Here is a 27,838-nt window from a genome sequence, read left to right on the forward strand (position 1 = left end):
TACTGTGTGCTGTAATTTTGGCCCAGACATCACTATCTGCTTTCTCTCTCATTTTGAACTATTTCTGTGTCTTGCCTTTCACGATTCCACAGATCCCTGCTCTTATCTCACAGCTAAGTCAAATGACTGGATTCTTTCCCAGTTATAGCAAGGCCCTGTGCCAACCTTTTAGTACCATGCCTTTGAAGTCACAGAAGACTGCTGAGCAGCAACAAATTTCATATGGCTTCAAAAATATGGCACACAGTACCACACCTCACTTCAAATCAAACCACCAGGCAAAGAACTGGAGAATCTGTGGTAGGTGCACAAACCAACTTGATGCCTTCACTGAGTGAAGAACTACCTTTGAAAACTCAGTAACCAGTAAAAGGTATCTAGAAAGCAATGAGCCTTATATAACAAAGGGTGACTGAATGCTAAAGTTTTATATTTTCTAGATGCAAATGAAATTAAAAAAGCAAGTAACCTTCTACTAAAAACTATACAATATTGTTACTGTGCCAACATAATTTTCTACTTTTAGTCCAAAAGAGGATTGCAAGAGGAAAGGTGTAGGAAAAAAAAAAATCTACAGCTTGAAAGGGCCAGTCAAATCAGCTAAAGGTTATAGGACTGGTGCCACACCAGGAATTTAGTGACTTGGACCATGGGACCCCGTTTGCGAAATGTGACCTGCTGATAGGGTCCATCGGTCAGAGAAGCGTAAGAGCATCTTCAGTGCTAGGCTTGCCAGATCAGGGAAGATAGCTTTAAACTAAAATTGTTGGGGAAGGGGAACCTCAATCCACCCCACTTATATGATGTCCAGAGCCTGAAGAGAGGTCACAGATCAGCACAAGGGCACCTCAAGAGCAGCACAAAGGAATTCCAGCTAGTAAGTTAGTTTCCTCAAGGGCCCAACCTAAAAGCCTCCATGCTAATGCATGCAGCATGGGGAATAAACATGGCCTGCAGGCCCATGATCTTACTGGCATCAGTGAATTTCCTACTGACTGGAAAAAAGGAAACACAACTGCCATTTTTAGAAAGGTACAGAAGAATTACCTGGGGAACTACAGGCCAGTCAGTCTCTACTCAAGGTCCAGCAAAAGCATGGAGCAGATCCTTCTGGAAACTATGCCAAGGCACATCAAAGATAAAGAGGTGATTGGTGACAGCCAACATGGCTGCACTACTGACAAATCATGCCTGAGAAGTTTGGTAGCCTTCTAAGACAGGCTTACAACAGTGGTGGACAAGGGAAAAGAAACTGATGTCAACTACTTGAATGCAAAGCATTGGACAGTGTCCTGCACAACACCTTTGTCTCTGAAATGGAGAGACATGGATTTTATGGAAGGACAACTCAGTGGTTAAGGAACTGGTTGGATGGTCACACTCAAAAGGGTTGCAGTAAATGGCTCATTGTCCAAGTAGAGAACAGTGACGAGTGGTATCCTCAGAGGTCAGTAATGGGACTGACACAGACACAGACAGTGGGATCAAATGCACACAGCCAGTTTGCTGATGACACCAAACTGAGTTGTACAGTCAAATTGCTGGAGGGAACAGATGCCATTTAGAGGTACCTGGACAGGCTTGAGAGCCTTCACAATTCCATGAAAACTTGATAATATAATCCTTACTGTTTGCCTTCAGCTTCTGAAGATAAGTGTTTGACTAGAAACCCATACATTGGAAATGCTTATGAAGAAACTTTAGATTTGGATTTTAACATACTCTTATTCTGTCAAAATATAAGGCTAAAATCAATGCCTAAAGAAAACAAGACAATGACATCGAGTATTTAGATCAATAGAACAAACTAAAGAACTTCAGTTTGACAAAAATTCACACCCGCATTTCTAATAAGCTTATACTTCCCTTCTGTATGCCCTGTTAAAACTAAAATTAAAAACAAAGGAGGCAAACAAACCTACTCACATGAAGTCAGAATAAGAGTTTTAAGTTTGGTTTAAGAAAAATAGCACAGCAACTTTATATTGACACTGTTAACTAGCTGGTAAGAAGGAGTCTAACAAAATACAGCAGATTGGATACTAGTAAGTTTCTTTACCTAGCCATTCCCAGGCTGGAAAAGTTGGAAGGAACTATCAGAACATCAAGCCTGGAAAAGGGGTGGGTACCCAGTGTGGCGTAAGCAGCTGAGAGGCACTGAGGAATTAGCTGAAGCAAATGTTCTTCACAGCTTTCCATAAGGCACCAGGGAGCAAAGACTCTATAAGGAATGACTGCTTGCAACCTGGCAGCAGGATTTTGGAAACGGCAGGGATATTCCACATGACCACAGATTTCTTCATGCCACCTGACAAAACAAAACAAAACAAAACAAAACAATACTTAATTGTGATATCAGAAATGTGCACAACTGACTATGCTAAGACAAGGATATTCTCTAGATATCAGAATGACAGAATTAATTTCCATAGAACCAGCTCACTTGCATTCTCACCCTGTTCACACATGTGCAGCACTTTGAAACACTCACTATTACATTTGAGTAGAACTCATAACTAAAGAGAGAGACTAGACACTCCTTGTTTTTATAACAGATATGCATAAAAAGAATAAGTGCTCAAAATATATGTAAAGAGAACTAATAAGAATACAAAAATATTTACTCAGAAAATTCCTATTCAAACTTGGCTATGAAAACAAAATTCTATGCATATTAACATAACATTAATACAAGTATTTTAGGTTCAATTGCAATGTAATTCCAGGAGGGATTTTTTTCTGTTGTTGTTATTAAAATTCTCCAGAAGCTTCAAGAAAATTTTATCATTATTATTATTATTATGATGTAAAAAAACCCAGTAGATGTCAATTTAGGCTTCTCATGCTAGACATTCAATAGTACCACATAAGGTCAACCTTACTTTATAGTACTTTTACAGGTTATTTAGAGCTCTAGCTGGAAGAAAGGAGGGGTAAATCAAATCCTTCCTAAACACTGAGTCATATACCTTCACAATAAGTTATCTGCCCAAATAGATTCTTATCTAGACAGAAATCAGCTTCATGTTTTCACCTGTTAGCCTATTTTCTCTACAGTGCACAGCCTCTCCTTAGTTTGAAACTTCAGTTTAAGTAATCTGGTTCTACTATGCCTCAACAGGCAAAGCACTTAGCATTGCCCAAAGCACTCATGCTTGGAAGATCATGCTGACACAGGAAACAAAAGGATGACATGTAGAAAAGGATGAGATTTTGCTAAGTATTAGCACCTTTAGCACCTTACCTTAGTTGAAATATTAGCACTTGAGCACACTTTAGACATAAGTCTTTCTGTCAAAGAAGTCATAGAGTCCTTTCATGGACTACATATGTAAAGAAACCACATCCATTGCTACACAATTGTTTTTTTCTAAGGGTGGTTTAATCTAGTATATTTCTGCTCTAAAACAATGTCACTTTGTATTTTATTATCAGAGTTGAAATTAGGCAGGAACATGAAAGCTAGCACCCTATCTCTTATAAAGATTGCCAATTCCTTAATGACCATAAGGAGATAAAAAGTTATAAACATCATAGCTCCATTTAGCATTTACTTTGATACAGCCTCCTTAGGTCAAACTCACTGGCACATCGACACAAATTACATTACAAATTGCACAATTCAACAGCTTCTTTAAGAATTCCTTTCTTTTCCTGCTGCCCTAAAGTTTATCTCCATTATCTTATCTGAGACACATGCTTAATATTTGCTTGTCTATCCATTTCACACCCGTTCTAGAAATGTCTGCTACTGTGAGTAATATTGGTTTGGTGACCTGGTCTCACTGACTAAAATAAGAAATTACCTCTGCTGTCCTAACTCCTAACTAAAGATTAACTACATATAACTGTAAGAGCCCATATTTAGGGACACAGATTTTTATGTCCTGATTAGCTGCAAAACAACCTTGTACACTTAGGGCCTCCTTTTTTGTCTATGTACAACACACACCACATTTGCAGGGGATTTTTGGAATTTTTTTTTTGTCATTTTTTTTCCCAAGACTCATTAGTTCTGTTTCTTCCACTGACACTAACTGCTGCAGATACATCACACTATCTGTGCCAATTAACTCATCCAATAACCATCATGCAGATAAACTTATAACTGTGACCATTACACTGATTAAAACTTCCACTAATTTTTACTACAAAAAATTACAAACATATTTCCCTCTATTCAGAAATTTTACCAAAAAAAAACCCCACAAACTTTCATTTGTTCTATCAACAGTGAGCCAGAATAATCTTTTGCACCCAAATCAGTAAATTCCTCTTACCAAATGTGTTGTACTTTTGAGAAGAATACATCTACAGCTTATTTTTGCAGAGGCAGTCATATTATAAACATATAAGTAGCGAAGAAATAAACACAAAGCAATTTCTAGAAGCTCATCGAACCTATAATTTATTTTAAAATTAGAACACATACTTCTTACTGATCTTACATAAAGTATGAAAATTTCTACTGTCAAGATTAATTAGCATTTTTAACCAAAATCAACCAAGACATCAGAATAATTTTAAATTCCAACAAAAACATCCATATTAAGTCCTCAAATTCCAAAGTCTCAATAGTTCCACTGTCTTAATGCTAAGAAAGTATTATTCAAAACAGCTGTCTAAAAAACAAGTATTTTTTCAGCAAAATTTTGAACTGAGTAACAGAAAAATGTTAAATACTTAGATAATAAAATTAAATAAATAAATAAATAAATAAAGTTCAATACATAAAAATTTATAACCCAAATCACCTTCTACAATCAAATAACAATTCCTGTTGATCTGGGAAGAGTAGTGGACCTTGTTTGCCCGGACTTCTGCAAACCATTGGCCACGGTTTCCCACAGCCTTCTCCTGGACAAACTGGCAACATACAAACTGGATAGGTGGTCTGTGAGATGGGTACAAAACTGATGCACAGGCCACACTCAGAGAGTAGTGATCACTGGTTTTGACTAAGGCTGGCAGCCTGTCACAAGCAGAGTTCCCCAAGAAATTGTGTTGGGCCCCACATTGTTCAACATCTTCACAAACATTCTGGATGATGGACTTGAAAGCACCCTCACCAGATTAGCTGTTGAGGTGGACAAATCAGAAGGGAGAGGCATCTCAGACACCTGGACAGGCTGAAAGCGTGGGGCTGGCAAGAACAGTGCGGGGTGCAGCAGAGACAAGGGCACAGTCCTGCGCCTTGGGTGACATCACCAAAGGGCCCAGCACAGGCTGTGACCCGCGTGTCTGGGGAGCAGCCTCGCTGAAAGGGACACGGAATTTCAGGGGACAATCTCTTGACCGCGAGTCACTGGTGTGGCACTGCAGCTACAAAGGCCAGTCAGACCCTGGGCTGCAGCTGCTGGGGCATCGCTGGCAGAGAGAGGGACAGAGCGGATCAGCACGCTCCGAGCACAGCTTGGCGGGCAGCACCTGCGGGAAGCATCGCGTCTCCTTCTGGTCCTCACAATTCAAGGAACAAAATGAACAAAGGGCTGCAGAACCTGCCTGTGGGGAAAGACAGAAGGAGCTAGGCCTTTTCAGGGAAGAGGAAAGAGAACCTCATCACAGTGTTTCAGTACTTGAAGGGCATCTACAAAGGGCAGAGTCACTCTCTTCACAAGGAGCCACATGGCCAAGACAAGGGCCAACGGGTGTTACATATCTCTGTCTAAGCTCCTTCCCATGAAAGAATGGACCAGATGAACTTTCAAGGTCCATTACAATCTGGGCTGATCTGGGATGCTATGATATGAATTTGAAAAGCTGAGAGTAATACATGAGGAAATCAAGTCCCACGTCCGAGACTTCTGCTAACTAAGGTGAATACAAGTGAAAGCAAACAGTATTTTTCCAGAAACTTGTTTTCTATCTTAAAATCTTATTTTCAGGCATATATTGTTCTGCTCATCTACCACTCTGTAATAATTCAAACTTAATGAATTTTAATTAGACTGGGAGGAGGAATAGATGTATCCAAAATATTTTCTACTAGTTTGGTCAAAACCAGCTAAGAATCATTGGTCCAATTCTATTTTATGGGACCACTGTACTAGATCTTTCAGGTACCTTGTCATTGCACATCACCCCAGGCAAACCATTGCACAGGCCAGCTCTAACTGGGCATTGAGAATGGAGCAGAACAAAAAAGTAAGTAGGTAATATTGTAGTAAGAGTCATTAGGTTTCCAGAATGGACTGAGTCAAGTATTTTAAGAAATAAGATAGCACAAGGCATTGCTGCAGCAGAGTGTTAAGGATACAGGATACAAATCTAGCGAGAGTGGAATTTACAAACCCTATTGCTCACTAAACAGCTGCTTTCACATAAAAAAAAACCCACTCCCATGAAATAATGCCTTTGGAATTATTTTCCTGCCAAGATTTTTCTGTTCAGATTAAACAAGTTCTATTTTGATTCCTGCGCTAATATGACTCATTTTCACATTCCACAGAGTAAATGGAAATGCTACCCATACACCTAATTTTTCCATAATATTATAAACACCAACCTTAAATCAGTTTGTGATGATGGCAAGGAAAACTCAGTGTTTATTCCAATAGCAGCTTTTTGTTTGAAGGACTGCTGTTTAACTTCCTGCCAGCATCCCACAGCAATAGTGAAGGTGGATGCTGGCATTGGCATAGACACATAGTAGTACCAGCTCAAGATACCTGTAAACAAAAGAACATTTGTACAGACTCATGAGTCTCACAGCACACGTTAGGTACTTGACATTTGCATGTACGTGAGATTTTGGGCCAAGCCTCCCACCTTACATGCTGGTATTTTTGTGGAGGAAATAAAAATAATTGCATCAAGATACATAAGAACAGTTATATAACCACCATGGATTCTGTGTTCTGTTTACTTACACCTGCAACTTTGCTCTAACTGCTGATGTCTTTACCTGTAAATAAATCATCCATAAGTGGCATTTTATTAATGCAGCTTAACATGATTGTACTGTTACTACCCAAGAATTACACCAGACATGAAATCTAGTAACACCTTTAAATACATACATATGCACACAAAATCAAACTCTTTCAATCTTGTATCTGCTATCTTATGATTTTGACTTGCTTGTATTATTATCTCACACAACCAAAAACCTTTCCTTTGTGTTCTGGGCAGTATCAAATTGATAGACAAGTTCTAACAAAAAATACTATCATTTGTGAATTGGACCCAGCTATTTGAGGTACATAATATGTCAATCAGGCAGTAAGAAATCAAAGCTTAGATTCAAATGAGATATTACATAAGTCAACTTGCTCATGTTACCCCATGAAGGTGCTAAAACAAGACAAGACTCTATTAGAAGGTAAAAATATGCTAAGTTTTACCATTATGGGAATACAACGTGGGGAGACAAGGAGTATGGTATCAGATTACTGTATGTACAAACACATTTTTATAAGGTGGGTGTTTTAGAACAGCACACTTTTTATTAATACAAATGTTGCTTAGATTTTCTGTTTGTCCCTTTAAAAAGGATATAGTTTAAGAATCACATCCATGTATTAATTTATGGTCATAATACAGTTACTTCACCATACTAATAGATTAATTATCTTGAAAAGAGCCTAGCATGAGTTAAAATATGATGAATCATGTGCAAATGACTGTAGCTAGGGCAACATGGAAACAAACAAACTTCAGTTATTTTGAGAGAACCTTAGTACTTGTTCTTTTTCAAAAGTATTCTGACTAGGACTATGGAACACTATCAAAAGGGAAAAAAAAAAAGAAAAAAAACACAACTAAGTGGAGACCACAAGGCACAGAGGAAAGGAAATAGACAACTGTTGCAAAACATCACTTGATTTCCTATCTTAATGACCTAAGAAGGTCAGGCTGTCCAAAGGAAGGACAAAGAAAAAAATCCTTAGTTTAGCCTCAACAAGTTTTCCACCTTCTATTTAGTATGACAATACAATGCCACTTGTGAAGTCTTCTGGGAGGCAGATAAAGTCTTTGCCTCTTATATGATTAGAAACCACTTATACTCCTTCACCCCATCCCACTTTAGGCAACATCCATCAAAAAACTTTTGTCAGCATTGTCAGGTGAATATATATTACTCCTGTAATTTTCCTAAGTTCTTCTCAGTACATAAGCAGAATGGACTTATTTGCCCCAAACACATTAAGAATAAGGAGGATTACTTTGCAAAATTTCACTCTGCCTTTTGGTTTTTTATTATTATTATCTTAACAAAGCTACAAATAAGCCAAGACAAGCAAATGTCACCTTGTGAGAAAAAGGTCGTCCACGGTAGCAACAATATATTATTTCAGAATACCAAATTCCTGATGTACAGAGTTTCATTCATAGACACTGTGCTAAAGGCCCAAGCCTACACAGACTGTAGTTAGTAACAACTTTGCCATTAACTTACATACATACAGGACAAGATTCAGAGGTTCTGCACTCAGTGCTGCATCTAAATGCTACAAAGCATTACTAAATGCTCCATGTAGTTATGTTAATTGTAAAAACTTAAGAATTAAGTAACATCAAAGAAAACTGTAATCGAAAAACTGTTGTGTGTTTTCAACTATGGTCTGAAAAAGCATGGAAGTAAAAAAGCAATTACAGAAAACTATTCCAAGGTTTAGAGGCACAAGGTATAGAGGAGAAGGCTCTCACAACTGTGAGATTGTCTAAAAGGAAAGGGTATTGGCCTGTGCTATGTAGAGATCAGAGAGGGTTACAGTGAGAAACAAGTTTAGTAAGACAGGTTAGAGCAAGCAAGAGGGTTTTTTTTTTCTAAAAAACAATGCACAAACAGCTTGAACAGAATGTCTAAAAGACATGGCAATCAGATTAGCAGTCCAGAGAGAAGAACAGCATGTACTGCATTCAGAAATCTATACAAATTAGCAATGAACACAATATTTAGAGCTGACCCGATGCAAAAAGAGTGACGGTACCAAAGGCCCTTTTACTTTGCAAGGATTTTAGAAATCATGCGAACTATGGATCCTCCCAGAGCAAGATCCAAGTTTTATAATATCTCTGCATATCTACTCAGGGCTCAGCCCATTTCCTGCAGTGCTTTTTGATACCTTCTGCATTCATATTTAAGAACTGTGTAGAATACCTATATATTTATCCTACAGTTGTTGACTGAAATCACGTGCACGGGCATGAAAAGTGAGTTCTCCCTATAGAACCACAGAATCCTTCAGGTTGGAAAACAGCATTGATCAGTGACTGAAAAGGTCTTTTTGCTGGCAGAAGTTCTCTCTGGAGAGAACCATGAAGCACTCTCTCAAAGACAGCTTAACTAACTCACTGACCCTTGTGTCTTCTCTCATTACTGATAAGATTGTCTCCCAGTCTGACCTCTCCCATAACTTCACTTCCTTCCTTACACTGTCTTCACATCAGTGAGCTTTGTTTTGTTTTCCTTCATCTGTATCCTATGATCTAACCCAGCACATAGATTGGGATCACAAGCTTCACTCAAATCCTTTTTGCTGCTCTCCCCATCCTCTGGCTGCATTGTACTTTTCAGTGTCAGCCTTGGAGACAGCTCCATCTCTAGGATAACAGAAAACAGTGCAGCTGAAATGTGGCTTTCTTGACCAAACACAGCATTTTGTACCATAAAAACATCTTCAGACTATGTGAGAACACACTGGGAAAAACAAGAGGTTAGGCTGGGATTAGTCCATGGGAAAAATAGATCACCCCAGTCCTTTTACTTGTAATGTAATTTTAAAACAACTTGATTCCTACACATAATTCTTTTAGGCAATTATAATATATACAAAACATTTTGTTTTTTTCCCTAACTGTAACACTGAATTTTTTTTCAGTTCTGCAAAGCAAATCTATTGTGTCATAACTGCAACAACAATCACCTGTTATATGAGTTAAAAGAGAAAAACTTTCCATGCAAATGTTTAACAAGAGCAGGAAATTTCAAACGATTTATAATTTTGCAAAAGAACAATTTAAAGATAATTTCTTTCTCCTACTGGAAATAATAATGATGAAATTACTTTCTAGATTTTTTTAATGCATTCAGCTATCTTTGACATCATTAAAATTGTTTGAGTCTTGTGGAGTTCACTATAACTGAAAAAAATGCTGAAGCTATATCTGTTAATGCCAGAGCAAGTACATTATGAACATTTTTACCTACCAGTATATTTTTTTGTCAAATAGTTTTTGCACTAACACAAACGCCACAGAATACAGCTGATGCTTACTATTTACTAAAACCCACAAAGTTCAACTACCTCTACAGAAAAGGAGAAATAGCCCCACACTACAACAGATATACAAGGTAGGAGCTAGTGCTAATATATAAATGTGCAGCTAAATAAGTAGTTATGTAAAAACTACTCTCTGGCTAGAGCACCAGGATTAAGAACCCTCCAGGTTTCAGAAACTCTTTGTGACTTGTAGGGATTTTTTGATCTCATCTGAAAACCAGAACTCTCCACAAAGCTCCCTCACATTCATGCCAGAGCATTAGTTCAGCACTGGGTCAGAAGGATGAGTAGTGCACGACAAGCTCTCAACTACTGTGCTGTAGACCCTGATACATCCTGGAGATCAACCAACACAAGTACAGCTCGCTTTTGTTTTGCCTTGTGGAAAGTGAGGAGCACAAGCAAAAGCAACTGTTGTTGCTGCTAACTACATCGCAGGAGCAGTGGCTCTTCTAGCACTCTATTTTTTTCTCAGTACCAGTATACTCCTCACTTACAGTGCAGATGTCAAAACAGGATGAAGGATTACATATTAGAAGAGTAACCACACAAAAAGCAAGCCAGTCTGTTTCACACTTAATGGCTGAATATCTACTTCTGGAATATGAATTGAACAAATAAAAAGGTCTTTGTGACTAAATGTATTTGCAGATTCTATGTGTTATAGTAACGTGCTGAAGGAAAGCAAAACCGACAAGTCTAGAAAAATAAATCTAATGTTTAAATGGCTCACATTACACACGTGTAGTGCTCCCTGTCAAGCTTTCCTTCAAAGAGCATTATTAATTGCATTTTTCTGTTTTCAGAAGAACAGGACTCACTTCATTATATGTAGAACTTATACAAGGCTTAAAAACTTCCTTCTCTGTGCAGAAAGAAGTTTAAATAATAAAGTATAACCAACACAGAAGAAATCCTTGTTTGGTTACTGTCGAAAAAGGTATGTTTTATCAATGCAAAACCCCCCCACAGAGATCAGATTTTCAGGGCACTGATCTGATATTCTTCAGATATTACATGTGTTCCAGGCAACACATACATATAGCACAATGGCTGCTTCTCATCACATGCTGAACTACACTCAGACTGGAGAACTAAAACTGAAAGACAGTTATCTACCAAGGTCTGAAGTTGTTGAGAGCCTGATAAGGTACTTAATCTACAAAACTCGAGCACACTGTGATTAAAACAAAGCAAATTTCTGAAAAGTGAAACCTAGGTTTGGAAACACAGAGGGAAAAAAAAGTAAGCACCACAATGAAATGCAGAAATGTAGGTACTTCGAATACTGATGAAATTATCCTGAGGCCTTGAGCAGGTAACTTTTCCAGAGAATGACATGGAGATTACAGAGAGACATGGAAGTGTTCGTTCTTTCACAAATCACGTATTTACCAATTTTGATTTCTAGTTATAAAAGTATGGAAAATAATTTGCCTTGAAAAATGTATTTCACCTTCTTGAAGCTGGACTGGTTCTGCTGAGTTTTCACCACTCATTAACACAACAAAGTCTGCAGCTGCTCGGACTGAGGCTTGCCATGTTGACAAGGCAATGGGTGGTTCTTGGCATGGGAAGAGGGCTCTGTTGTTTATTGGTGATCCCATTGTATAAACACATGGCCTAGATGGAAGGAAAAGAGATTGACATTGGAATTACAATAAGAAAGACTGAATTAAGTTCTATATAAAAAATCAAAGATGTTGTCGTACTGAGGTGGTTTCTTTCTTTAACTTCAGCTCTGCAGGTTCCAAACCTGTATGACATGAACCAATCAAAATACAACCTAAGTAATTTAAGACAAGAAAAGCAAGATTAGTACAGTATCTTCAAACTAGAAAATACTAACTCCAGTATTTTCCCTCTCCTGTTTCGCATGAGTCTTCCAGCCTCATACAATAGCTTCCAGTTGAACCCAAAAAGTCAAAGAAAGCTTCTGAGTATCTTTTGATGATGCCATTGCAGGCACCAACACCTGTGATACCTCCCTGCTATCATCCCAGTAGTGCTTTCACTACCATGAATCCAGTCTTCTGGATTAGCAACCAGGAGGCTCATGCAAAATCAGCAGTAGATCTAGTTTTGAGTGTTCCTTAGTCCAAGTCTCAATAAATCCTGGCATATTTACATTTAATATTAAAGGTAATGCACCCTAGCTCACCTGTCTGGGAATTTCAGCCACAGGGCATATAGTAAGAAGAATTAATTTCTATCCTGTTAGCTTCAGCCTCCTTCTTGCTTCTTACATAGAAATATTCCTTGTAGTACTGCTGTTTTTGCAGTTATTCTAAACCTCTCTTCAGTCAAACCTCTCAGTCCACTACCCCTTTCCAATTTCAGCTGCAATATTTCATGACAGTAAATTTCTTATTAGCCATTTAGCTACAGCTGGGAAGCTAACAAGGCCTTTCATTAGCTCCTTCTAACTTGCTGGTGGATGGACTTAATGATTCTTGCTTTACTTACTTCGTTCCATTTTGCAGTATTATCTAAATTCCTATTATGTGCATAACAACACCACTTATCTTAACGGGGGGAAAAAAGGCTAATTTTTCAATTATAAATTATATTAAAAATCCAAAGTCAATAGGTTTCTCCAGTAAAAGAAAGAAAGTCCTGAAATCATCACTTCACTACACTGAACTTTTTAAAACCTATGATATTTAAAGCTAAATATTATGGGAGCAAAATACATTATTTTGTGAACGCTTGAGGCTAAAAATATTCTAATCAGTATCTTTCATCACTTGAGTTGAAAAATTATCAAAATACTTCAGAAAGTAGGAGACAAATTGTTAGGGGAAAACTGATTTAGCAATGGCTAAGATCTTAGCATTTTGTTTACTCCCTCCAAACTGCTTTTCTTTTCAAATTATTCCTTCTCTAAAGCCAACTTCAAACTATACAGAGTGAAAGAACTTGGAAATACTGACAGTCACAGATTAAATATATTCCGAAGATATTTTTACCCTCTTGTCATTGCTATCTGTGCTATTGGATCCAGAGCTGTCTGGGCACTTTTAAATTACTGTGGCTTAACTAATGCAGGCCAGTTGATCTTCCAGCAAAATGGAGATGAAAACTGCAGTTTAAGTAGGCCTATTGTTAATGCACACAAGCAGAAAAAGAAAATAGTCTAACTTTCCCATCATGTACAGAATGAATAGAGTAGGACCTAGACATTAAGTGAAGTTCAGGTAACTGCATTGGAGATAAAGCCATTTTTTAAACAGTAAAACACAATGTACAGCTAAATGTAAAAGACCACTAATCTGCATGGATTTTTAATTTGCTTGGTTAGAATTAAACTCCTAAAACTGAATCTGTAACCTATCTGATATACATAGAATAATTGGCTTTTCTCCCATAAAAAACAGAGTGCATGGCAGTGAGTTCACGGGAAAAATGAAGAACCTATTTTTTCACCTTCTAGGAAGACCTGCTTCCTCCTAGTAATGTTAGTCAAGAGCTACTGGGATTATTATTCACCCTAAAACACATATGTGCTGGGAAGAATGAAAAGGAAAAAGGAAAGGTGGAGTTAGTGACTACTGCTACGCACATTTTCCCAATGATTTGCCATGCACTGTGAAAGCTGTTTTCTCAGGTGCCATTGGTACAATTCACTCTTAGGAGCAGTATAGGGGATCTTCATATTCTGTACAGGGAAATACCACAAGGCATGGCAGAAAAACAGGCTGGCAGAACAGTGCTAAACTAAATGTTATAATGCTATGTCAAATACAATATAAACATTACAGAGAATGGATGCTACCAAGAACATTCATGTCACGTTATGCTCAGAGAGAGCACCTTTACCTGCAGACCACAAGGTATTTTACAGATAATGTCAATACCATTTTGCAGATGGGAAAAATGAAACTCAGTGAACATGTATGCTTAGTGCTAGCATTCAAGCTGCTCCTACAGGCTTAGTTCTAAGCCTCCTAGTCCACTATGTTTTTTTTTCCCTAAGACATTTTAATTCTGAAATATACACACAGAGGAAGGTCACAAGTGTCTACCATAAAAGCCCAAGCAGAAAGTGAGTTAGAGAAATGGAGAAAGACGGGTCACATACATAATCTTTCTTCAGAAGTAGGACTTCTTTCACTCCTCACCCATTTTAATATAATTTTTGATCAGGTATATTTATTAACCTCATTATTTTCCTAAATATACCCAATTATGTCAGTCTGCTAAAAAATAGTAATGAAATAGATAAGTTCTAAATTTTTAAAGGAAACTATCAGAAGAACAATTATGTAAGCCTTTAATTAGATATTTGTTATACTTCTTTTACAGTGGTAATTTCTTTTTATAGCATTGGTAATTGTGCAATGTTACTTTAGGATATCCACTGCAGCTGACAACTGTCTTTGTTTGGGGTCAGGCAGCACAATTTCAGTACATAACAGGATCAGAAATATAATTCTTATCCTGATATCGATCAGTTTCTTCATTTGATCCGGAAAAAAACCCAGCTAATCTAAGCACATGACAGAATAGCAAAGCCAAATAATTAGGTTTAGACTGCTTTTGTCAATTGATACCCGTAATTGCCCTTTTTAAATCATTTATCTCTACCCCTCCTAGCAAGAAACTTCACAGTTCCTTTCCTCTTTCTACTACCTATCCCTTCCACCCCAGTCTTTAACTTTTAATGAGCTTGTAATATTCAAATAATCTACTTATGTAATACTTATGCCAACCATAATCTTTGCCACAATACGTTTCAAGGGTTAAGGAAATTTCATGCAGCAAAAGAAAGATAAGCAGAGAACTCACAATGTTTATCTAGTTATTTGTCACACTGGAAGAACAAGCATCCACAAAACATTCACAAAACACAGGAGTGGCATCTCTGGTCACTCCTCTGGACAGCTTTATGACAAGTAAACAAAAAATAAAAATGAACAAAAAAAGAGGCAAACCCTGAGTACAAGATGAATGAATTTTATATTCAGGAATATCAAATCCATTTGTTTTGTACTCAGGGTTTGCCTACATTTGAGGTTTGATTTTGGCTTTTTTTTGGGGGGGGGTTTGTTTGTTTGTGATTTTTGGACATTGGTTTGGGGGGGGATTTGTGATTTGCTTTTCTTTGTTTGTTTTACTTTTCTATTCTATCCATATAATTTGTCAGTCTTTAGAAGTCATTGCATATCACATAAATAATCCAATGAACTTCAAAATACTTCATTAATTGCTCAAATATTTATATTCCCATGTTCCCATTACTGGGAACAAAATTAAACAAAATAACAGTAGAGATTCCCCACAGTTAAGGAGAGCCTCTTAGGTTTAGTCTGTGACCTACCAGGGTTCTGGACTATCTTATTCTACCAAACCTTGTCTATGAAGAAAACCTTTATTCCCTTCCTGCATTTCCAGCTTCCAAGAGCACAGAACAACACTAACTTATGCCACTGAAAAATAAACATCTATTTTCATGACACATTTTCTAATTTGCAGTAAATAACTCTACCTTCCAAACTAACCTCAGTATTATTTTCCAAACACATCTTATTCCCTTCTATTCTTTTCCCCCCTCTACTTACTTTCAATTAGATTAGCTCCCTAACATGCCTTATGACCCAGCTGTACATACACCTGTGTCATCACACCAGTGATGGAAGGAACTAGCATCCAAATTTAGAGAGGTCAAAAGTGTCCCTCTCATCAAGTGTATTTTGGTAGGTGTCCTGGTCATTCCTTTATATTTTCCCTCCTTCCCTCACCACAAGTCAGATCTGTCGTTGCCTTTTTTCTTTGGCCCCAAAAGCTTGGACAGGTAAATGCTGAAATTCCACATATTCAGTTCCTCTACTAAAAACAGGAGTGTGTCCTGCTGTGATAACATGTTTGTACACACATATCTGATCTTGCCTAAACTCATCCCACAAAGCTTTGTTTCAGCTGGGTTTTATTGTGTATTATAATATATCATTCTTTAAAACAAATTAAATGGAACTCTTGATAAAATTGTGCATAGGCTAAATTTCAAAATATTGTACTAGTGTTAAATTACAGGAAACACTGGAAGTGGTTATATAATGTGTATACTTTGTTATATACTTTTCTTCAGGGTTGGAACCACAGCATAGACTCCTTTGGCAAAGGATTTGACATCTGAAAAAAAAAAAGCACCAGATACATAATTTGGGAAAATTTGAAGAATCCTCCTATGGCAATATGAGATTTACCACAATGTTTATGGGCTTATCACATATAGAATTAGATTTTTAAAAGATACCAAGAAAGATTCTAATGACTATGCTAGGAAAACTTATTTTCTGACAGGCATTAGTTTTTGGAATACCCTACGTAGGCCTAATAATAAATCGGTTTGTACTATTTTTTACCAGCAAACTGCTGGAGCCATGACAAGCCTGCTTTTTCTGCTCCATTACTGATACACAAAATTCCATCCATTTGTGTACAGCTGCCATGAAGTGTCACTGAAGTAAATGTTTTGCAGTGAAAGGGTTACAAAGAGTCAAAACTGTTTATGATTTAGATACTTAAAAGAAACATTCAAATGTTCAAAAGAAACATTCAAATGCTCAAAACACACAGAGGAGGAGTCCTATACCAGCTGACTGTTGCTAACATTAGTTGGGCAGGTGGACATAGACACATGATCACGGGCAATTGCTCTTCCTTCACATGCAGTCAAAATTCAGAGTTTTCAGATATAAGGGTACTATATCAAGTTAAATTTCCTAAACTCATACCAAAAATAGCTCCTCAGGGAGTGAGGAAAGAAAGGTAAAGAAATAATGAACATGAATGAGACATTTCTGGACTTGATGGTGCTTACAGATTAGTAGCAGAATTTCCTAACCACCAGAAATACAATCAAAAGGCCTCATTTTCTTCACCAACACAGATGCTAATGAAAAGACTTAATTTATATGAATATAACTGAAATAAATGGTAACCATCTATCTCTTGGCTGGGAAAGAAAAGCAAGTATTCAATTAGGTGAAATTTGTTCCTTATTCCAACTTTGTTCCGGCTTTTTAGACATCAGAAAGAAATAACAGCCATTAAACAACCACCTTTCAACATTCCAATAAAACAATTACAGTAGTAGAAGTCAAGAGTGGATCGTAGTTTCCCTTCTATAAAAGGCTTATATTGAAGATTTCAGTGCAATACCATGTCCTTTTCACTAACACTAGATATAATGCCCATTCTTCTTTCAGTTTGCAGTTCATTTGCTATCATCTATGTTCTTAACATTACAGATGAAGATTTTGAAAGCTGATTATGAGAGACTAAACAGGAAAAGACTGTATTTCTAAGCTGATTACAATATTAATAAAGGACTAATTATGAAGTAATTCTGTTAAATGTTATGTATATTGAACTTTATGCTGTGTAAGCCAGGAAGGAAAAAGAGCACAAAGTAACCTGTCATTCATACCTTTTCTTTCCCTAAATGATAATTTCCCATTTCCTGCACAGACTTACTGAAATACACACAAGTAATTTACTCTCACTCAGAAAGGGCAAACACAATCACTAAGACAGGCCTGTGATCTTCGAGTCCATTAGGGTTTCACAAGCAGACAGATTGTCTGTTCTTCTACAGGACAGTAAAAGGATTCAAACCAAGGATGAAATGAAAACTGTGGAACAGTGTTCTCATTGTCTTCACAGCTGCTCAGCAATTATATGATTCTCCATTCTTGCACCTATTTAAATTTATTGCATACAAAGCTTTCAGCAAACAGCTACATACCTGCCACTCTGGTCTGTAGTCCATGTGACAGATCTTCCCTCTGGCTTGGTTTTGTACCATATTCTTATTGCATGAGGAAAGTCCACTGGAGTCTGAATTCCTGATTTCCTTATCTCCAAGCTCCAGGTGCCAGTACTAAACAGAAGCTCCCCACAGCCAGGTGCCTGGCTACAGTGAGTAAAATAGTATAGCTGTTCCTTCCAGCGATCTGCAGGTAAAGTCACAAGTTCATGTACAATCCGATTCCTGAGATTTTCCAGCTCCTTTGGAACACCAGTTAGTTTGGCAGACCTTGTAAATTTTTCAATGCCTGACACAGCAGCAACATCTACCTCTTCAGCCTTTAGTACAGATAAATCACAGCAATCCAACACCAGCAGAAAATCCTTGTTTCCACGATCCTCTATGTCACAGCAGTCCTTTGAACTAGAAATCCCAGAAGCCTGTTCACTGTTGCTATGGTTACTGTTTTCCTCGGAAGTAGCTTCCTCTTCTTTACCACTGACAGCAAAATCATTACATTTAGTTTTAGATGAACAGGTACTAACATTTATCATAGGAATGTGGCAGGGTTCAGATGCCCTCATTTTACAGGTTTCATCAAACTCTGACTGGCAGCATTCTTTGCCAGCACTGCTGGTGCTCCTGTACTGGCTCCCAGTCTCAAAGAACAAAACTATGCTGCCTTCAATAACTTTACTTTTAAAATCCACATCCAAGTCCAACACATAGTGCTTTACAAGCATGTAGCTAGTGTTTGCCATTAAAGGCAAGTCATCCTTCATGGGGTCTAGCTGTGTCTCCATATTCATCTATTGGGCAACAGTTTTACAAAGCCTTGGACAATTCTGACATACGATAACTCCAGAAGGAGAATATTCAGTCTCTCAGTGCTAAAAATAATTCTGAATAAGATTATGGTATTGAAATTGTAGTTTATCCACTTCTTGTACTCTAAAAAGAAAAAAAAAAAAGAAAGAAAATCATCTCACAACCATTTCTGAAATGCATTGATTCTAAATCTATTTGAAGTCCAGTTGCCTTTATTACAGTAGTACTGCTAAAGGGTGATTGTATCTCCACACAATGGCATCAGGCTAGAATGGCATCTGCTTGCTTCAGGATTTGCTGTCAAGGACCAGTGGCTGTATTCTTCAGATAAGAACTCAAACACTTTCATTTCAAAGTATTTGAAATGAAAGTATTTCTAGACAGATTTTATAAACTGATAGAAACAACCAAAAGTATCAAAACATAGTGATATATCTCTGCTGTGATTTTAAATAACAAAAGTCTAAATCACCTCATAGATTTTAAATTTTTAGAGTAATAAATTCCTATATACAATGCTTGTCCACAGATTAATATACTTTCCACATTACAACCACTCTCATATCAACACTTAGAAGAAAATGAGCCAATTTACACGGAGTGCATTCCAAGTATTCCTTTGAGATTGCTCATCAAGATTTTTAAAATCTTAAATACCTGAGGTATATAATTACATTTTTGTAGCTGGAAACTCACAACAATCAGAATAGCATCTTACAGAGAACAATAAGTCTTTTCACTGGAAAATATGTAAATACCTATAAAGGCACAAAAATACTAACATGCACCAACATTTGTTGCAAAAATAGGCAGAAGTTCATCGCAAAGTTGAACTGACATGCACATTTTTGCTATGACCATTGAGCCAAAGTCATGCACTTTTAGCCCACTGAAGTCCCTTCTATTTGCTTTCTAGATGACGAATAGATATCAGAGGATGAAATACAGACAATTATCTTCCTGGCATTTCAGTGACACTCACCATGATAGGCAGCCAGACCTGCTTCTAATTGCCTTAAGAGAACAGATACTCCATTGTGACATGCACAATCCATTTCAGTTTTACACCTCATCATAGACTTCACTATCCAAAGCCAATTTTTATATAGTTCTCAAAGTCAGCACAGATGGGAACTCAGACTCCCTAAAGACTTGCTGTATCTTTTTTGTAGGAATCCAGGGCATGCTATAAAGTTACTATCATTAAGTAGTAAAGAAAGGCTCAGGGCAAGAAACTGTCCATATAGTTCCCTAAATTAGTTTCACACAAAGCACAAAATCATAGCAAGTATCCCTACCTCAGTGGCTTTCTAGCTATCAGAAAGAGCTCTTTCAGGGCTGTCTTTGACAGCAAGCTGAGAAAAACCTTCCTTTGAATTTTTAACAATCTTTCAGTACTTCTGCAAACATACCCAAGCAACAAGCTCACATCAGAAGGTTCTTTCACTGAAATAGCTCAGTAAATTCAAGCAACATGAGCAACATATCTATAATGTCTGTGTGTAATGCTGTGGACTGAACCTAACGTTACCTGGATTTTTTTCTGACTACAAAAACCTCATGACTGCTAGCAGGTCAAGTAATTATTGGTGATAGAGTAAAGAAATAAAGTGACTTGGTGGGGAAAAACCCAACACTTAACTAACATTCAAACTCTGTTTTGCACAAACACATTTTTAATTTGTAAATATTTAAAATATAATACTGACATCTTTTATAAAAAGTGAGTACTATCCTATGCATACAATTGTAGGGAGGAGAGGCCAGCCTTGGGAAAAGACAGTTAGGGAAGATTACCTGCTATACCCCAGGTTCTGACTGGATGTGTACAGCAGAGGTAGGCAGCCTCTCCCCAGAGGGGCATGGAGAAAAGACAAGCAAAAAAAAATAAGCTGTCTTGCAAATACAACTATCCTCCATGCATTCCAAGGCATTACATGGAGCTAATTTTCTAAAACTGTAAAAATTGATTGGTTTTTGTATTCTGTAGAGCTGCTTTTTTCGTTACTGAACTGAAACACTAAATGAAAAGGAAATGAGAAAATAATGAATGAGAACAGAAATACACAATTTTAAGTATAAGAATACCAAAATATACTCCCATGAAACAGTGTTCTCTGTCATTGTCATGAACAGCACTGCTAATTTTATGACATTCAAATACATGGATAAATGCTTGTGTCCTAGACAAGATGGCTATCTACTTCTCCTTCAGGCTCTGGTTGGCTTATCAAATATTGGACCTCAACCACCTTGGGGAATTATCAGTTTTATTCAAGAAGAAAATACAGGAATGAACCATTTATTTGGATGCTGAAATAGACAGTGGACACTTATAAAGACAGCCTTTTATTATCAAGGAAAAAGTAAAAGATCAGGGCACTGAATAACCACACACACAACTTCTGTAGTGATGAAACAAATAACACAGGAATCACACTAAAGCAAACTTGAAATAAAGCCAAGTGAAAAAAATGCAAGCAAAAAATGGTAAAGGAAGGATGCACTTCAGCAAAAGAGGAGGATAAAAATTACAACAGAATATAATATCAGAGTTAAAAGGTCTTGAACTTTTCACAAATTTTTTAAAAGGATCATTCTCAGAACACATAACTAAACAGGACAAAATTATTTATATGTATTTTTTTTTTATATTTGTTTGAAGTCTAGGTATCTGTACATTTCTTTCAATCAGTAGTGCTAGTTCAACGATGTTGTAAAACAACATACTGATCCTTTGTTTGAAATTTAGAATCTACACACAGACTGTCCCTCACTGGTCCAACATGACTAAACCACTGAGAAGATATACAGAGAAAGTATATGTGCACTCACAGAAGAAAAGAGTTGTAATGACAGGTACTAGGGACTGGTGAGGAGGAAAAAGGTAGCTGTGCAACTATCAAATATGTAAACCCCATGCTCTTCTTTGTATAGACTGTGATGTCTTTTCATAAATATGTGATAATTTGGGGGGTTTAACTGAACAGGCAGTAAAAAATTATTTTATTTATCATTTGATTCCAACTGCATTTGAACAAATATCATTTCATGGTGTCTTTTCTTCAATCAAGTCTTCCCAAAAATTATAAATAAATCATTGTATTATTATCCCTCCAAATTGATTACTACTGCTGGTACTAAAATACAACCTATCAAAATCCTAGGAAGAATCAACAGGAGCTGCAATGCTATACAAATTTGCAAGTCAAGCCTAGGTAAACAAATGAAAGATTCTTTCCTACAAACGAAGAATTCTTTCCTACATTTTTTGTGACAAATTAAGTACAGACTGAGATGGAGTGTAAAAAACTTAACTCCCAAACTACATACAATCATATAACTAATTCAGTCCAGAATTTGTCATTCATTCTGTATTTCTTTTCACTTTTCCTTAATAAGTTAAGAGAACAAATTCTAATCATGGTGTTGATATAACACAGGAAACACATTACCTCACCTTCTGAAGCAAAACCCTTGCTGTACACCTTGAAAGTTCTCTGTGCATATTCAAGCTTTGTGCATGCAAACAGTACATCTTTTAATACTGCTTCATAAATATGCTGTTCTGAGAAATATTCTTTGAATTTGGTATGATAAGTTGTTTGCTATCTTACACATTTATCAAGGTACTGGCATCACAGAAAAAATTTTTGACATGTTTTTTTGAAATACATCTCTTATTCAACATTGTCTTCTGTAGTATTTTTTGCTATATTACGCCCATAATATGAGTATCTGGTTTTCATTTCTGTGCAATTAATGCATTTCGCCTTTAGAAAAGGAGGTTCACTAGCTGAACTCCATGCATGAAAAAAAAAAAAAATTAGAAATTGTAATGCTGCTACAAAATCCTGGTGATCATTTCATAAACAGTGTTTCATGTCATACTTCTTTCACTCAAACAGATGTAAAAAATTACTAGTATATTTTGAAGATAGACCTTAAATTCAATGCATCTTTCTTATTAAATGTACTTTGTAAATACATTTTGTAAGTAATAAAAGTAAATAAAATTACATGGAAAGCTGATTATTTGGTTTTATGTTTTAATATTTTAGAAGACAGATATTCACAAAAGAATAAACAATAACAGCAGATGGTGGCCAATGTTAATAGAGCCAGTCTTGATCAGCACAACATAATAGAATTGCATAAAAGACCCGAAGAATGGGAAACAGAAGAGATATGATCCTTTGGGGAATTATATTTATATAACATTGTTTCCACTCAATACAAAAAGCATCAGCCTGAATTAGAAACACAGGTCTCTGAAAGCAGATATGAGAAAAAGTTTCCAGGCAACATAAAACATGGTTGCAAAGTAGACAAGATTAAGCTTCCTAAAAATGAGGAGAAAAAAAGTTTCTTTTTGATAGACAATACACTGTAACTCATAGTCTCAGGTTTTAAAGTTAAAAGCAAAAAGGAAAGAGATAGGGAAGAACTTTGAAATATAATTCTGTCCAGTGAAAGTTGAGGGAAAAAAAAACCCAGGGACAGCTGAACTACACAGAACACCCATTTCAAATGGTGAACCAGGAAAGGGAGGAGGAGAACTGTTATATAAAGGAGTCTACACGTTAACTTGTAAACAGCACATTAAAAACTAGAGTGATCAATTATGATACCTGATATTGATATTCTGTTATTCCAAGAAGCTGTTATTTTAAATGCTAATAGCTAACTACTCCAGTCTAATTCCACTCTAACAGTAATAATTCAGATAAGAGAATTAGAAAAGCCTCTGAACTTGCTGAAATGTCCACCAGAGGCACTACTAGGTGGAAGCAAGTGAAAGGCTTACAAACTTAAAAAGAAAAACCCAAACAAACCCACCTTGAAAAACAGAAGATGTGTGGTCATTAAAGATAACTTCTTAATACAGTGTCAGGAGCTAGAAATACACTGCCAAGAATGTACTGAATTACCTACTCCCTTTCCAAGCACACGCCTAATTCCACTGCACTCCTGCTACACCAGCCAGTGAAAGACTGTCTTACCTGGGACACTGTCATGGCTTACACAACTGTTAAAGGTAGTCCTGCATCTTGTCATGAAGGCATATGTCAAACATAAAGCATACACAAAATACACCTTGTTTCAGAGCACAACTGCAGCTGTCGTTTTTCATGCAGTTCCAAAATCTTAGAAAACAAAAATGAATGAAAAGAGAAGTACAATAGAAGATCAAGTCTCCAACCAATCCAAGCAGTTACAGCTCTGTAGTTGATATCTATCAAGCCCTGGAAAACTCCCGGCATGGAGTTGCTACAAAATATTTGAATAAAATTTGAGTTGCTGCAAATATTTCAATGCAAATATTTCTAAGGCCATAGTGGTAAGGCTTTACAAACCATACCACTATTTTATATCATGCAAAATCAGAGTCACACAAAGTAACACACAAATGCTGACACACACAGCAGGCATCAATCCCTAAGAAGGTGCCCATTTCTATCTCAGCTTTTCTGTTTTTCACACCTCACACAAACTCATTCCCTGAAATAACAGTCCATTTAAGTAACTCCATAGAAATTTATGCTAATTTAGTTTTCTAGCAAACTAAGGATGGTCAGAAGAACGTTACCAATTTATGCTAAGCCTGTTTGAAATCCTGCTAGAATCATCTGCTTTTATCAACAGTCAGCAGAGATAGCTATTTCCATGCACAGCCACTCGAGCCCACAGCCTGTCACATGCACCTGAGCTGGTAATGTAAGCTAATATCCTGATCCACAAACAAGCACAGAGAACAACTTGTTCGTGTTACGTACTCACGGTATTCTTCAAAAGGTGTAGAAGAATTTCAGTGACACAGACTTCCCCTATATGCCACACATTTAAACACCACCTTTTTATACCAGGAAAATAAAGCTATGTTTGGACTTTCTTCACCTTCAGCCAAGCATGATTTTCTTCATCTGTAAAAAAAAAGCTAATTCAATTGCTTTCAACAAGCAAGTGTTAGAATTAAGGCCATAATGCTCTCTACTTAACATTTAAAGAAACTTTAAAATTTAAAAAAAGTGCCTTTTGGGTAAACATTCTCTTTTTTATGAGAAGAGTTTTATAACCAATGCCATTTAAACTGCTTTCAAGGCAGCTCCTTCCAAATCCAGGTTTATACATTTTCCACACAATATAAGACACTAAGATCTTACTAAGAACTCAGTTTTTAACACCAGCATCAACAGTATTTTTACTCTTTAAATACCAAGGAATATGTATACATTATTTTTGGTAATTACAAACTTTTTTCCCCTATACACACATAAGACAAATACCTAAGAGATCTTAAGCCTTTTTAAGGCAAGAATGTGTTCTATAGATGAAAGTAAGGCTTAAACAAGCTAACAGAAACATTTGCTCATGTTAAACTACTACAAAACAATCCACAGCAGAGAGCTTACAGACCTCTGCGTCACAAGAAACTCAGCACATTTTGTAATGAGGCTTTGATGTGAAAATTAATTCAATCACTGATATCCCTTGATAAAACAACTGGTACCATTCCAGAAGTCTCCTTTTAAGTCTGAAAACTATAGGAATAATGAGTATAATGGAAGACCTTCTTTACCAACTAGAGCAGCAAGTTAGCAGCGAGAGAAATTTATTTCTATGAGCTGAAATGACAAGCCAAGAAAGAAAACTCCATCTTCCAGCTTAAATAAGAAGAGAAATACCAAAAAAAACAGAAGTCCCCTTCTGCCCCCAAAATACTAAAAAGAACACCCAAGACTGAAAAAGAAGCATAACTTAAACTGATAAAGCAGTTAGGAAGAGTATCCTGATATTACACTTAACCTATCTTTACTCCATTGACAATTATTTCTATTGCAGTAATGACCAAATACTTAAAGAGAGACCAAATATGTGGTTTACAATTTTCTGCCCCCAAATTTACCATTACTTTGTTATTTGTTATTAAAAAAAACCTTAAAAAAAAAAAAAACAAGAAAAAAACTGAACCAAAATTAAAAAACAAAACAACAACCCCACAAAAACAAAACAAACCCCATGACCAACACTTGCATAAGGACAGAATTTTCCAGATTTTATTTTACAAAATGATTTCAAGGTGAACATGGGCCTGGGTAACTTGCTATACCTAACCCTGCTTGAACAGGGACTAGATAATCGTCAGTGGTCCCTCCAAAGCGAATGATTCTATAGAGATGCGGAACAGCATTAAACAGGAACTACCTTGGATTTTATTTTCACTCAAAATACACAAGGAAAGGTTGTGTATGACTGACTTTCAGGATATGCAGCATACATATCTGACAACATTCATACACAGGAATCACCCAAATAAAATCTGTGCTGGAACAGAATGACTTGTCTTCAGCTTAATGCAGCTGTTGTTAATGAATACTACCTACAACGTCAAAGAACAAAGTCTTTAAGGCTGGAATTGGAAAAAGTCTTTCCAACGTTGACATTGACAAGCCATCTCAGCCATTTAACGACCTCTGCAATCTAAGCATTATTCTGAGTACTAATGCACCTAACACACAACTAACCTGAGATCCCCAGATGAATTACACACCACCAACCATTTAGACAGAAGTTTCACCAACATGTTTCCACTGTTAAAGAGGACAATGAGCGGAACAGATGTAACAGATTCGAAAAGATCCACGTTTAAAGATCTTTCAGGACACCAGGAGCCCACAAGCAGGCCATTGACCCTCTGCGTGAAAAAGGACAGCAACGATTGCCGGCCACACATTCCCTACTGCTTTGCATTCCGCCTCCTCCACTGCTCCCCAAGCTCTGGGCACAGCCTTTTAGTTTGTAAGGAAAGGCAGGGATGGAGAATTTTGTCACTTCCAGCAGCGCCTCCCTCTCACGAGGCGTGGCGGAGCGGCGGGAAGCGCTGCGGGACAGGGACAGCGGCCGGTCCGGCCGAGCGCGGCAGGACCCGGCCGGAAGCACGGGGACGGGGGGGGCGACGGACAAGGAAGGAACACTTACAGCGGCGGCCACTGCCCCGCCTGCGCGCCGGCTCCCGGGGCGTGTGCGCGGACACACAGGGACACGCCGTCCCCTGACCGGCCCCGCCAGGCGCCCGAGCTGCTGCTGCTGCCGCCGTCGTCGTTGCCGCCACCCACCCGCGCCCGGCGCCGCGCCGGCTTCACCTCCCGCCCCTACGGCGCGGCCGCGGCGCCCGCAGATGAGCTCATCCGCCCGGGCCCGCCCCGCCACCGCCGCGCCCTTCGCCGGCCCCCGCCGGTCCCGGTGCGGGCAACCGAGTGTAACGCGTCTGCTGTCAGCAGAGCTGGCCTCGCCTCCTCAGCTAGAGGCTGATTTGGTGGATGACAAGTTGCCCATCAGCCGGCCGTGCTCCTGTGACCAGGAGGGCCAAGGGTATCCTGGGGTGCATCGGGAAGAGTGGGGAAGGTTGAGGGAGGTGGTGCTGTCCGTCTACTCGGCCCTGGTGAGGCTGCATCTGGAGTGCTGCGTTCAGTTCTGGGCTCCTCAATAAAAGAGAGACAAGGAGCTACCGGAAAGGGTCCAGCAGAGGATCACAAAGATGATTTGGGATCTGGAGCATCTCTCTTATGAGGAGAGAATGCAGGAACTGAGCCTGTTTAGTCTGGAGAAGACTGAGAGGGAATCTCAGCAATACATACAAATATCTCAAAGGTGGGTGCCAAGAGCATGGTGCCAGACTCTTCAGTGGTGCCCAGCAACAGGGAGAGGACCAGTGGCCATAAACATTTAACTTCAACATAAGGAAGAATTTCTTTTAAATTGAAGGTGGCAGAACACTGGAACAGGCTGCGCAGGTGATGCAGGGTTTCCCTCACTGGAAATACTCAAAATCCACATGGATGTGTTCCTATGTAACCTGCTGTAAGTGACCTTACCTGAGTGGGGGGTTTGGACTGGATCATTTCCAGAGGTCCCTTCCAACCCTAACTATTTTGTGATTCTGAGAATTTCCCTCTCCCCGGGTGTGGGGGAAGAGTGGCAGGGCAGAAACTGTATTAGTGTGGTTGCTGGTGGTGATGTCCAGTGTCGG

The 27,838-nt window shown here is 37.9% G+C and overlaps 1 protein-coding gene across 14 annotated transcripts in view; it reads right to left on the reverse strand.

The window, feature by feature from the left end:
• AOPEP (aminopeptidase O (putative)) overlaps window positions 1-26,910 on the reverse strand; it is a 237,673-nt gene extending 210,763 nt beyond the window's left edge. For 9 of the 14 annotated variants that reach the window (XR_008428554.1, XM_053931915.1, XM_053931914.1 and 6 more), the window contains exons 1-6: window positions 26,788-26,910; window positions 17,977-18,930; window positions 16,293-16,358; window positions 11,683-11,849; window positions 6,506-6,668; window positions 2,060-2,308 (exon numbers count right to left, since the gene is read on the reverse strand). Coding sequence is in view for 13 of the 14 variants with exons in the window: in XM_053931915.1 (XP_053787890.1) it covers window positions 2,060-2,308; window positions 6,506-6,668; window positions 11,683-11,849; window positions 16,293-16,358; window positions 17,977-18,788 (1,457 nt within the window). In the remaining variant the exon portion in view is untranslated. Of the gene's footprint in view, window positions 1-2,059; window positions 2,309-6,505; window positions 6,669-11,682; window positions 11,850-16,292; window positions 16,359-17,976; window positions 18,931-26,333; window positions 26,383-26,787 lie in introns of those variants that run through there. The other 5 variants (XM_053931918.1, XM_053931916.1, XM_053931910.1 and 2 more) reach the window with 4 other exon arrangements.
• Between the last annotated feature and the right edge of the window lie 928 nt (window positions 26,911-27,838).

The sequence above is a fragment of the Vidua chalybeata genome, chromosome Z (assembly GCF_026979565.1).
Source record: "Vidua chalybeata isolate OUT-0048 chromosome Z, bVidCha1 merged haplotype, whole genome shotgun sequence".
Classification (NCBI taxonomy): domain Eukaryota; kingdom Metazoa; phylum Chordata; class Aves; order Passeriformes; family Viduidae; genus Vidua; species Vidua chalybeata.